General features: G+C 39.8%; 1 protein-coding gene across 1 annotated transcript in view; it reads left to right on the top strand.

Moving 5' to 3' along the window:
* zgc:174356 (uncharacterized protein LOC100137120 homolog) overlaps positions 1-12,152 on the top strand; it is a 52,762-nt gene extending 40,610 nt beyond the window's left edge. The window contains exons 4-6 of the mRNA XM_041182696.1: positions 293-431; positions 10,651-10,734; positions 11,992-12,152. Of these exons, the coding sequence (XP_041038630.1) occupies positions 293-431; positions 10,651-10,734; positions 11,992-12,152 (384 nt within the window). The remainder of the gene's footprint in view (positions 1-292; positions 432-10,650; positions 10,735-11,991) is intronic.
* Positions 12,153-14,169: the final 2,017 nt, after the last annotated feature.

The raw sequence follows: 14,169 nt of genomic DNA, 5'->3' as shown, positions 1-14,169 counted from the left end.
TATTGGATTGGATGGGGGTTGGTGAGGGGTGAGGGCTATAGAGTCCAACAGCTGCTAAAACAACTGGGATGAAGTCTCAGAGAAACAATGCAGGCAAAATTCAAAACCTCTTAAAATTATTTTTAAAGTAGTTCTCCTTCATTAAGGTATAACTGAATTATTTGGATCATTGAATTGTAATGTGTGGTTTAAATGTTGTCGAAAGCTTTTTAAGTTTTTTAAAATATATTTTTGAAGAGAATTTTGAGGTTCCAATATCTCAGCACTTCTCAACAATATCATCTCTCCATAGGGAGCTACCTTGATTGGTGTTTTTCCATTTATGCTGTGCTACGTCAAAGAAATGACATTAGCCAAAGTGGGTGTATTGATGAGGCTGATGTCTCTTCTCCTGCTGGCCTTCTCCACACATACCTGGATGGTGTTTCTAAGTAAGTAAGCATTCCAAAACTAGAGTCTGAAATTATGGTGTGCTGTATGATAATATCAACATTTCAACACATTTGTACCAAATTCCTCTGTCCTGCTATTCTAATTGAGCTGTTAATGTTTTTGAATTTCATTTTACATGTATTCATGCCTTCTGCTAAAGTAGCAGACAAAGGGATTGTAGTGGATTATCATCCTAGCCCCTTTATGGGACTATTCTGGATCAGGTGTACTCCTTGGATGATCAATCTCACTTAAGGTTGAAATAGACAGGTCCCACAGACACTTAAATGGGTCAGAAGAACTGACCCAACTCTTCCTGAATGAAAGGAGCCACCAGAGAATATTACTGTCCTCCTAATAGCCCTTTTAACAAGTTTTAGCTACATTATAAACAACCTGGATATTATAAGGTTCTGGGCATCTCTCCTCAACAATGTGCCTCTCCACTGAAGAGTGTATGGTGATAGGTTCTTAAGTTTGGATACATGGGACAATATATTTTCTAAATTATATAAAATTATTAAAGAACTGAATATGCAGTTCAATTTTGATGGTAATTGCAACATTGATAGTTCTAGGAAAAGCAAGTTAAGTCTTGTTTCTATTAGAGAATCCAGATCCTAATCATATAAGAGATATTTAAGATATCCATCAATATTTAAAGTAGCATTTACCTTAAATCTCCAGGTAGAAAGCTACAGAGGCTATAGAGATACTGCCATCCTAATTAAGAGGAGAGCTATCATCGCTCTGCACAGTAGCTATACCTTTATCTTGAGAGATGCTGGAGTGTATCCAATGAATCTAAAATTCCTACTGTGTGGTTCCAGTATTTATACCATAAGGGAGCTGAACCAGCAGGAAGCATGCTGAGCACACATGCTGGGAAACATCCTTCATTTTAGTCAACATCCTTCGTTTTAGTCAATATCCTTCAAGCAACCACGGTACTGAGAGATGCAGATGGTGATCACTTCCTTGCTACACTCAGTTTCCAGTTGACAAGTTATTTAGGGTTATCCTTAACGTTATCCATTGTTAGGTTGTGATATCTTACAATTTATCAGTGCCTTGCTGAGGTGGTGTAGAGGCCAGTTTCTGTTTTTCCAGGAACTGGCTTGTGTTAGAGGATATACCATATCCTATCCCACAGGATGTTAGTGTCCTTGAGCACAAAATTATGCCCAGGCACGTTTATAAACTCATAAACCTTTGACCAGCAGATGAACTCTTGCTTTTAATTTTCAATTCCTACTTCATAGGAGAATCACTCTTTTTAACCTCATAACCCTGTATTTATAGCTGGACTCTGTTATAACATCATATTTATAGCTGTGTTCCTTCACAGGATTCAGTAAAATGCATCAAACATTCATGGAAATATTGCCCTGAGTAATTTTCAGAATTGGATCTCTGCTCTCATAAGTTGTACTTCTAAAGAATATTATCATCTTCTGTAAGGATTCTTTGATCAGATATGCCCTATTGCAAATATCCCATTTGCAGAAATTGATGTCTTGAGGTGCAACTATCTGAAATTTTATGTTTCTAAACACTAAATTGTTTTTGTTTCACTCCATGCATTTCCTTTATCCTTGTGTGTGTATGTGTGTGTGTGTGTGTGTGTGTGTGTGTCTGTGTGTGGATATATGTGTGTCTGTGAGATACATGTATACATAGATATATTACCATTGTGAAAATGTATATTAACTGACACATATAAGGCCAGTTACCTATTAATTTGGACGGGGCATTTGATGATGTGCTGAATATTACTGGCCATCCTCCTCTTGATTTTAGAAGTGCATAAATGGAAGATGTTCCATTATTCATTTAACGTCTGTGAACCTTCGCCCTCATGAGCAAGCAACATTTTGATATATTCAGTAGGTGAAGGCTTCAGCAATATTAAAGAAATAGACAATGGGGAATAGTTGCAAAGCCAGCTTATTCCACGTGTATGTGGAAAATCTTTAAAGCCTAATTTGAAACTACAAATTTAAAACCAAATGGTGTGAGCTAAATGTGTTTTGAAGTAGTGTCATTCCTTAAATGGAAGTGGTTTTGAATCTTGGAATTTCCCTTTGTTAAGTCCTTCTGTACAATGCAAATGGCTATTAACCATGAGAAATGTTAATGCCTGTGCCATATCATTAATAAATTGGCTTTACTTGTCTGTTCCAGTAACTCAAATCTGGGGTGTGAAGTACTTTCTTAAAAGGATAAATTGCAGATTAGCCTGTGTGGTATTTTCTTCTGCTATAGAGATATTCTGACATGAAAAGAAATGGAATCATTGTTTTCATGGTTTCTTCAAATTTAGTTCAGTCGTCAGTGCAGAATGACCTCCCTCCTAAGGAGAGGATTTACTCAGGTGACTCCTGAATTCAGTGCTTTGGAATAACATCCAGTGAAATGGGCTACAGCTGAGAAATGTGCATCAGTTGTGAGATTGTAAAATACAGTAGTGTGAAGCGAGCAAAGATTTTTATTAAGAAGAAAGAGATTCTAGATGAACACCTGAGCTGGGCTGCAGTGACTCGAGCCCCATTGCAACTAATAAATGACCTCTTCAGACCATCTGAGAAATGAAGAATGGTTTAATAATTTAAAAATCAGCAATGACTTAATGACTATGGGATGACTTAAGGGAGATGATTTCCAATTTCATTATTTGCTAGTGATCTTAAGTGAACCCATTATCAGTTTAATCCTGTTTCATTATTTAATATTAATTCTGATACTTCAGAACATGCATTTAAATGTCAGATTAATGAGTAATGAGCAAGAGAGTGAACAGGAAGAAACAACTATTCCTTTTCCTAAGGGTGAAAGTGTGGACATAATGAAAAAATCAGCCTCACAATTGATATATAGTAGGAATAGAATTATGTTCTACAATTAGGTTGCTTTGCTCACAAATGCGGTTGCACACCTATCTAATGGCTAGTGAGTTGGCAACAATATACTGCAAACACAGAGACCAATATAAAATGAAGCACGTGCTGTTTATTTACAGAGATAACAGAGCACTGACATGAGAAGTTCTTCTCCAATCAGACCCTACTCTAAACTACTCTTAACATTATAGCCCGTGCTACACAGCAATTGGGTCATACAGTCACGTGGTTGATCTGCTCACATTCTCTTAAAGGTGTATTGCACCTCAGATTACCACAAGAATACGCTGAGCTTTTGTTCTGAGATGTTACATTTGGAGGTACAGTTAATAATATGTGTTGCCTAGTAAGGGTGGGCACTAGGGAACTAGAAAAATTCAATGACCACATGTTCCCATTCCTTTTACTACCCAGTAACCCATATTGGAAAGTGGACAGCCGAAGGAGATCAGTCTAGACTATGATGGCACAACAGACCAGGCCCACTAGAAGTAGCCTGAGACAGATGGTAGGAGAATGAATCTTGTGTAGCATGGGCATTTCAAACTATAAGGATACTGGAGGGTCTGTGGTTGGGAACATTAATAATTCCAAAGGAGAAGATAGGTAAACTAGGTCACCGAGAGTTTCCTGAGAGGGGAAAATATTACTGATGTCTCATTGGACTGTCTGACACATTTCTGAAATCCAAGAAAAAGAGGAGACTAACCCACTAGTTATTACTGCTGCAAAGAACTCACTGTTTGAATTAGGAAATGCCTGCAAAATCTGGTTTGCAGTACACAGACTTCTATCAGATGAGGGAGAATAGAGAAAGTGAGAGTTGGGGGCTTTGTGATCAACTAAGCATCGTATTCAATTCCTTGAGACGTGAGTCAGATCTGACGTGTCAGTACATTGGATCCCGCCTCCAACTACACTGCTAGTTTTCTCCTGATTTTCTCCTTTTATTTATTTTTTTATCCATGAAGGTGATATTTCATGCTGGGGTCCACTTTCAAAAGCAGGAGTTAGCGTTTTGCAGTTACTTCTAGTGAGCATCAACAGCTTATTAGTCTGTGGTGCCATCGTAGCCTGGACAGGTCCCCTTCTGATGTCCGCTTTCCAGCACAGGTTACTGGGTAGTAAAAGGAATGGGAATCCGTGGTCATTGATTTTTTTTCTAGTTCCCCAGTCGTAGTTCCCCATTGCCATTCTGACTGAAGCCAGCTAACACAGTGCGGACCTAGAGCTAAACCAGGGAGTTCCCAAGTTTGTATGGTTCCATATCATGCCATTGCTATTGGAATGGCTGATTTCCCTTTCCCAAAACTTGTTTTGAACATTGGCTGGGAAAGGTACTGCAGGTTGATGGTGACTTATCTCCCAGCACTGATCTATGAAGAAAACCTCAACAGGCACATGGAAGGGATAGAGAGTTGAGTCAGAGTGAAGGCAGCTGAAGAAAAGTGGAAATGGTGCTGGGAAAGACACAATACAGATGTTTGTGTGAGGCTAAAACCAATAAATATGATACACAGGAATCATCAGTTACCCTTAGAGCTGCATATTATATTCCAAGGGATTTCTTGCATGGGGATCTCAACTTAAAATGTTTTGGTCCATGGGATCTTAGAATGTTTTTCACAACAAATGGAAAAATAAATGAAGTGCTTTTCTCTTCCTACTTTCCTTTTGCAGTGTTTCCTTCTCTCTGGAATGTTTGCTTTTGTTTTTGCATTATCATGTGCTCGCCCTGTGAACTAGCAGATGTGCGTTTCTCTTTTTAAAAAAAAAAAAATAGCTTATACAATGCCTACTGGTTAAGTTCTGAGAGGCCAGTGATATTTTACCATCAAGGGATTCGAGCTGATCAATTTGCAAGCAATTGTTTGCACAGGTTACGGTACCATTGCAGGCAACCTCCATTGTTAGAGGTTTGGGTTTGGGCAATCTGAATGTTTGTTTTCCTATTGTGTAATTGGAATGAGTAGCATTATTAAATTTGTTTCTCACAGTTTTGTTTTAAAATAGTATTTTTTTGAGCAGGAGGAGAGAGAAATTGCAGAAACTAATAGACCTCGTGCTGGGAGCCCTCAAATAAAAAATAGTCTGCGATATATCATGCAGTGATTCCTGCTTAATTCACTGTTCAAAACAAAAATTTAGTTTGCAGCCAACATTCATTTCTAAAACTACTTGTTTTTATTTTGGAATTGTTCTGGATTTTACATTTCACAGTTTTGATGCTAGTTAATTGTTCCAAAAAATAATTACTCACATTTAACAGCCAATGGTGGTGCTGTTTATCAAAACTTATATTTATATAGTGCCTTAAACATAATAAAATGTCCCAAGGCGCTTCACAGGAGCATTATGAAACAAAGCCACGTCAGGTATTCGGTCAGAAGAGATAGGTTTTAAGAAGTGTCTTAAATGAGGAAAGCAAAGTATTGAGGCAGAGAGGTGTAGTGAAGGGATTCCAGACATTAGGGCCTAGGCACGGCTACCAATGGCAGAGCGGTAAAATCGGGAATGTTCAAGAGGCTAGTTTAAGAGGAGCACAGATATCTCAGAGGGCTGGAGGAGATTACGGAGATAAGGAGGACCTTAGCCAGGATTTGAAAATAATGATGAGAGTTTTAAAATTGAGGCGTTGTTTAACCTGAAGCCAGTGTAGTTCAGCAAGGACAGGGGTGAAGTCTGAATGGGATTTGGGTCGAGTTAGGACAAGGGCAGTAGAGTTTTGGATGACTCAAGCTTATGGAGGATAAAATGTGGGAAGCCAGCCAGGAGAGGACAGCTTTGGAATAATCAGGTCAGAGGTTTTCTAACTAAAATTACTGGCTTTTTGGAGCCGTTAACAGCCAGTATTTTAGTTAGGAAACATCTAGACTTAACAGCAGTGGAACCTTGCAAGGTGGAATTTTCAAATTCACTGGGGTATAACATGGCTGATACACACCTCCCGACTTTTAAAAAAATAATTGGACTATCTATCTAAAAATGCCTCTTTTATAGTTCCCCCTGCCCCACCACCCCCATTCCACAGTAAATTGCAGAACATTTGCATCTACTGTGCTCCACTCCTCACCACTCCCCTGCAAAAACTCCTTAAGTTAGTCCTTCTTCAAGTAGGGCACAGGTTCTATACAATAACCTGTGAGAAGGGGAATTTTTCTTACCTTGATGCTTGCTAAAGTGTCTGCATGACATAGTGGCAGTACATTTAGCTCTGTGTCAAAAGCTTGTGGGTTTAAGCCTAATGTATATAACGTCAGGTTCATCGCTTCATTGTAGTGCTGAGGGAGTGCTGCAGTATTGGAGGTACTGATTTTTAGATGAGAGGTTAAACTGAGCTTATGGTTGCTTGTTATGGTGGAAATAAAAGATTCCACTTTTTTGAGGAAGGACAGAGAGTTCTACTGACCTGGTCAGTATTTATCATTTAATATCTAAAGGCCTTTGCGTTCCTTAGGTGAAAATTAATAGCATTATGCATAATGCTCTTAATATTTTCCCCCAATTATGGATGTTGGGCTTAGTGGATTTGTAGTCCCTGAGTTCATATCTCGCTCCTTTTTATTTAATTTTGAGATGATGTTCCTGTTCCCTGGAACACCTCTTGCGGTTATTGAGTTTTGCTGGTTTTCCTTGATAGGATAGGATCCCTCTGTTATACAGAGTTCTGTATAACAACACACATTAGGACATGTGACTAAAAGCTTGGTGAAAGGTTTTAAGGAGCATCTTAAAGGAGGACAGCGAGGCGGAGAGGTTTCAAGACAAAATTCCAGGATTAAGCAGCTGAAGGCACCTGGTGGAGAAATGAAAATCGGGGGTGTGAAAGAAGCCAGAGTTGGAGGAGTGCTGAGATCCTGGAAAGTTGTAATTCCTTGCATTAGCATTGCATAGGCTTTACAAATCTCTTACATGTGTTTCAGATTCTTGTGCCAAGATGGCCTGATGTTGAAAGAGAAGGTTGATATTGAAACTTTGTCATGGATAAATCCAAGCTACTTCCTGTGTAACGCTGCTGTGTCACTAATGTTCTGGACGGTGTGCTGTGAGATATCTCAGAATCTAATTAAGAATCTCTTCCGGTTCAGCCTATTATTACAGAATTCATTGGAAGCCTGTTGGCATGGATTAAATTTACTTTAAACTTGGTGTGCAATGAATATTCAGGAAAGGCAAACTTGCAGATACTTGATAATGTGTGATACATGGAAAGTTACACTTTGAAGATATTTTGGCACAGGCTGAGAATGAAATTAGAAAACATTGAGGTTAGACAAGGGCCATGAATAATTTTCTTATGTAACCAATAAAATGCTCCATGGATTTTTCAGAGGCAGAAGGTCAAATATGTGCTATGGTGCAGATGGTTACAAGTCCCAGTGAGGAAAAAGAAGGGAGTGTATTTGAAAGCCGAATTATTGTATTACAGGAATAGGTTCATAGATTAAACCTATTCATGTGCTATAATGTAAAATTGATGTAGCATTACCAGGAATTCTTGGCTTGTAAATTCCAAAATGCTGCATCATTTGGCCCAGCTATTCGTCCCACCAGTATGTTACAGACACCTGAATCTTCATGCAAGAACTTGCATTTAATGAGCTAAAAATTCTTGACAATCATCCAACATTACTTTAGGGAAGATGAACAGTCTCACCTTTATTCGTCATTTAAAGCAATTACTTTCCAGTATTTTGCAACAGGATCAGCAAGATGTAAGCTTAAAATTGTTGCAGAATATTTGGATCTTTGACTTTACAAATTTTGCTATAGTAAATGTTCTCCCAGGCTCGCTGCCACATGCCATTCACAATAGCAGACCCTGTGCCTATTCTAATCATTTGCAAATTTTAATTGCCTGATATCTATTTCACCAAGAGCATGACATTGGGTGATTGCTGGTAACTATAATTGTGCACAGGCTCTTGCGTGAGTCCTCTTGTCTTCACTCTAGTGGCACACTAATTGTAAACCCACTTTAGTTTGCACCAAAAATGTAAGTAAACAGAATACTGTTTTCACCACAACATTCAATTTTTCAACTGTTCTTTATACCATAAAAATAACAAAATAAACAACAGTTACAGGCTAAACTTACCAGCTGTCCCTGAGTTATTCAACACCTAATTAGTTCTGTTAAGAGACATGCATATTCATACCCGAGGCCTCAATCACCTGGGCTGATTATAGAGGGAGAGATCTTTGCCTCTGACACATTCTGACTGTGTGTCCATCAGGGAGGTGTGAAAAAAAACTGTGCCCTCAGATCTCAACATTCTAGTTGCTGAGGGTTGGCTTGTTGAACTGCTGAGTAAAGTTGCTGTTATGAATGAAAAGCTGCCCTTTCTTGTGGAATCACTGGGGCAGATTTTAACTGTTGGGTGGAGTATGCTGGTGACCGCCCAATAGTGCCGGCTGGAGGTCCATTCCACTTTGAGGGTATGCTGCAGGCACCAAATAGGCACCCGTTCTTGTTCCTCATGGGCCCACAAGCTAGTTCTAACACTAACCTTTCTTGAACCGCTTCAGCTGTAAGTCATGTTTAACTGGGTTAAGTGGTTGAAATGGCGTTGGGGCACTTAGTATTTCATTGCGCCTTGATTTATATGGATTAATGAGGCGGCCACCAGATTCCAGAGGTTATTCAGTGGAAGACACTGGGGAAAAGTCAGCCGCGGAGCAGAAATAAAGGGGTAAATACAGCACCTCCATTTTAACTCTGCCCCAGCTGGACAAATGGAGCTAAAATCTCTTCCAGTAGGTCTCTTAATTAAGCATCCTGCTGGCCATAATAAATGAACGTCATTGTATAATAAAGGCAGGTGATATGATAAGCTCTCAATCTCCTTCTGACGTAACATGTAAAAGCAAGCAGTCAGAAGTCTGTGGAGGCTGACTTGTCTGATATCCCATCCTGGGAGCCATCCTAATCAAAGGTCCAAGTAGCTTGTTTGTCTCTGGGAGTTAACCTTTTGAATCTGAAAATGTGTCAAAACCATTATATAAACTGAAACTAAACCCCCTGCTTGGGTAAAATTTGCAAAACGCTGGATGGTTTAGACAACTTATAAAGGGCCAGAAGGTCATGGGTTCAAGTCACAGTCCAGAGGCTGGAGTTTACAGCCCCCCCAACCGGGTGTGTTTTCGGCACAGAGGCACACAAAATATGAGGGGTGGCTAGCCCACCACCATCTGGTCCACCCGCGAGCTGTTCTCCCATAACACGGGTGGTGGGCAGGCACTGCAGTTGGCAGCCCCACCTGCCTTATACAAATAAATAATTAAGGGTGAATTGAGCTTATTTTCAAGCCAACGTTATGCTGCCCATGACATAACATGATTGACGTGGGCAGGCAGGCAGGAGTAGGCAGCCCGTTCTTTCAAAAAGATTTTTAAAAGGGCAGGAATGAAGGAGGTTATTATCTTTATTTGGGGGGTGGGGGGGAAGAGGGTGGGGGTGAGGTGGGGGGGGCGGGGTGCCTTGGCACATTGACGGAGCCCCACCTGAATATAATACACCCCCCATTCCTGCCTTCCTTCCCACCTGTGTTGCAAGACCCACACCATCACCCTCCTCGCCCCCATCCTTAAGGTGCCCGAACCCTCCCTTTCCAATGCTCCTGGCATCCTTGAGTCTGGGATGCATTAAGTCCTTCATCCTGGGCCTGCTTGCAGTCCCAGCAGCATCCGTGACAGAGCTCTGATTCTCAGGGCAGGACTTCCATCCAGTGATGGGCCAAGTCCCACACTTACTTTGTTGCCACCTGCAGCACGTTGTTGCCAAGGGGCAAATTTTTTTGTGCTGATCAGTTTCCGATCAACACAACATTTTAGTTCGGGGTGGGGGAGGTGATGGCAAGCAGTACACCTCCCATAAAATCCAGCCCCAGGACATGGGCACATTATCCATGTTGATACTTCAGTGCAATACTGAGGGAGTACTGCACTGTTGGAGATGTGCCCTTTGAATAAAATGTCAAACTGTCCCTTCACATATAAGATCCCATGACACTGCTCAAGGGGGTTTGGGAGTTCTCTTGATGTCCTGGTCAATATTTACCAATCAAGCAATATCATTAGAACAGATTATATTTCAAAAAGTACTTGATTGGTTGTAAAATGGTTTGAGACATCCTGAAGTCAGAAAGATGAAAAGTCAAAAAATGGTGCCTCAATTTATAAAAATGTTTTTCTTTCTTTCTCTGTGGGCCCTTACAACTCTTCCCACTTGTACTCACGTAAGTTTAAAAAAAAATTATTTTTGTGCACTAATTAAAAAAAGAACATTGATCATGTGCTTCAAATATGACTCTTTCAGGTGCTGTAGTGAATAGTCTTTCTGGATTCACTGGAGCTGTGCTTCAATCTGTGGCATCCAGAATTGTGGAACGAAATGAACAAGGTCAATACTGCAGGTTTGCTTGTGAAATAATTAAATTTAATGATTTTGTTATAATTCAGTTTGACTTGCGTTCATTATAAATGGTTTAAAACGCGATCTTAATCTCACTTTAATATTAAAGCACTAAAGCTTTCATGAGCAGTCAATACTTTCTGTATAAATCTTATAAAGTAACTCTGGCAGAGACATGGGTGATTCCTTTCTGTTGTGCTGTAGAGAGATGGAGATGTAGCCATATTTGCATTTTTACCAAAACTACACAAAGAAGGTAAAAACCATTTGAGAGGAAGGTCTTACACTTTGACCCCTTCAGTAAAAAACCAGAAGCTTTCCAGGTAGGTTGTCCATTTATGAACAAAGGCCCTAAAATGCTTTGTTACTCGTTTCTTCAGACTTACTAAACTGCTTTCATCAAACTGGGGATAAACTTCTGTTTCTTGTTCTTATTAATTCACAGGGTGTGGGCTTCGCTGGTTGGGCCAGCACTTATTGCCCACCCCTAGTTGCCCATGAGAAGGTGGTGGTAAGCTGCCTTCTTGAGCCGCTGAAGTCCATGTGGTGTCGGTACACCCACTACTGAAATTGGCTTGTGAAATTATCTACTAAGATAAAAGTAAAATACTGCGGATGCTGGAAATCTAGAACAAAAGCAAAAAATACCTGGAAAAACTCAGCAGGTCTGACAGCATCTGCGGAGAGGGATACAGTTGACGTTTCGAGTCCTCTCCGCAGATGCTGTCAGACCTGCTGAGTTTTTCCAGGTATTTTTCTTTTTGTTGTAAAATTATCTTCTGTTTACATAAGGTTTTTTTTCTCCCCCCACCACCCCCCACCCCCATGTTGCTTATTGTGCTTTGCCTCACTTTTTCTTGTTTTTTTGACTCATGTGCTATAGATCATTCAGTATGATTTTAAATGCATCATTTCCCACTCAATTATCCAGCTATGAGAATTGCCACTGCTAATGCCTGAAATGAATGGCTACTTTACCACAGTGGAGTAGATGAACCTTTGACACTTATGCATCAATATTGAACCAATTTCTGTACTTTTGCCAAGATTTTAATATTCAATCTTTGTTACAGGCCCCTTGTGTTATGCTTTTATCAATTCTAATTTTAATTATGCACCATACCGACAAAGGCTAAAAGATAACGATCATTCACCTGCTATTGTGTTCACTTGCAACTGAATACTAGTTCTCTGACTGAAAATTTGATATTTCAAATACTTGTGTCTTTTTTCAATTATTGGTAGGTGCAATGTTTTCCTGCATGGCTTCTACAGAAACAATCTGTGTTATAATTGGGACAACTATATTTGGTGCACTCTATCCTCAAACACTCACATCGTTGCCTGGATTTAGCTTCATTGTGATGGCAAGCTTCCAAGTGATTCTATTGATCCTTATACAGTAAGTAGACAGTTATTTTCATCAGCTCCCCATGTGTGTGACTGTATGATATATAATTTTTGTAAATAATTCTTCCAGATGAAATAATTGGTAACAAAATGGAAAGAGACAGCCCCTTCAATATAAACACAGGATCATAGGATGGTTACAGCACAGGTAGCGGCCATTCAGCCCATTGTGCCTGTCCTGGCCCTGTGAAGGAGCAGTTCATCTATTTTCCCTCCCTTTTCCCCATAGCACTGTATATCTATCCTTTTCAAATAATGATCCAATTCCCTTTTGAAAGCCTCAGTTGGACCTGTCTCCTTCACGCTCTCAGGCAGTGCATCCTAGATCCTAACCACTTGCCGCATGAAGAGGTTTTTCCTCATATCACCATTGCTTCTCTTGCGAATCACCTTAAATCTTTGCCCTTTTTTTCTTGATCCTTCCACCAATGGGAACAGTTTCTCCTTATTTACCCTGTCCAAACTCCTCATGATTTTGAATACATATATCAAATCTCCTCTCAACCCACTCCTCAAGGAAAATAGTCCCAACTTCTCCAACCTTTCTATGAAGCTGAAGATCCTTATCCCTGAAACCATTCTTGTGAATCTTTTCTGCAACCTCTCCAATGCCTTTACATTCCTCCTCAAGTATGCTGCCCAAAACTGTGCAGACTGTTAGTTCCTCAAAGAACTTTGTTAGGTTTGTCACTCGTGACCTGTCTTTTACAAATCCATATTGGCTGTCCTTAATTAAACTTGATTTTTCTAAGCAAGTAATCTTATCCCAATTATAAGCTGTGTAGCTGCTTACCCACACCTAATATTAGCCTGTAGTAGTTCTGAATACCGGTAAACCACATCTAGCTACTTCTCTGACTCAGCTGTTCCAGTTCAGCTCTACCTCATCCTCTTCTACTCATTAATTTCCATTATCTTTTGCAAAAACGAAGATAAAATTCTCATTTGATATTTCCACTCTGCTTTCATCTTCCGTGAAAGGTTTTCTTTCTCTCTCTAAGCTGGCCCTCCCTATCTTAAACTTTTAAAAGTCTTTTTCTGTGTTACTACATTCTATCACAATTTTCCATTTAAGTCCCCTGTGATTTTTTTCTCCTTGCCCTTCTTCCATTTCTAATCTTTTATTTTGCCTCTCCGTTACATTTTCTATACTCTGCTTTGTTGTATTTTATATTTATGAATCTTAGATTTGTCATTTACTTTTTATCTGTGCGTTGATGTACCCTCTTTACTGCCTGTGGGAATAGACCTAATTTACTGCTTAATTATCTCTTGCTTGTTTCCTATTGTTTGACAACTGTCTGATCTGCCAGGTTTTCTTTTCCTGATTTGTTTAGGGCTAGTTCCCTTTTTATCTAATACGAAATACATTTTTTCCTAGTCAAGTATCTTTTTTCCTTTTGTTTTTCATATTTTTGCTTTTGTGTATTGAATCTAATAATGTTATGATCATTGTTTCTTGGATACTCCTTTACACTTACATTATCTACTTGCGTCATTTCTATCTTTGGAACTATATCCATCACTGCTTTCTTTCTTGTTCAACTAAAAGCATACAGATCCATAAATTAGGCTTGGACATATTGTAGAAACCTTCTTTCCCACTTGCCTAAGGTGGGAAGCCCTGCTCCCCAGAAAACCCGAGCCAATTTTACGGTCATTGGATCGTTGATTGGCTTGAGGCAAGACTTCCAATCCCATCTCAGCAGAAGTCCAGTCCCAACCCTGACAGTGCATCCAGCTCCCAACAACAGTCGTCACTGAAGTCAGACACCCAGGTAAGTGGAACAAAAAGAGAAATACCTGGAAAAACTCAGCAGGTCTGACAGCATCTGCAGAGAGGGATACAGTTGACGTTTCCAGTCCGTTTGACCCTTCACCAGAACTAAGAAATATAGAAATGAGGTAAAATATAAGCTGGTAGAGGGGGGTGGGACAGGTAGAGCTGGATAGGGGGCCAGTGATAGGTGGAGGCCAAGAAGAAACTACCAAAGATGTCATAGACAAAAGGAC

This window comes from Carcharodon carcharias, chromosome 2 (genome assembly GCF_017639515.1).
Source record: "Carcharodon carcharias isolate sCarCar2 chromosome 2, sCarCar2.pri, whole genome shotgun sequence".
Classification (NCBI taxonomy): Eukaryota; Metazoa; Chordata; class Chondrichthyes; order Lamniformes; family Lamnidae; genus Carcharodon; species Carcharodon carcharias.
The sequence above is the reverse complement of the archived record's forward strand: the minus strand, read 5'-3'. Positions and strand labels throughout refer to the sequence as shown.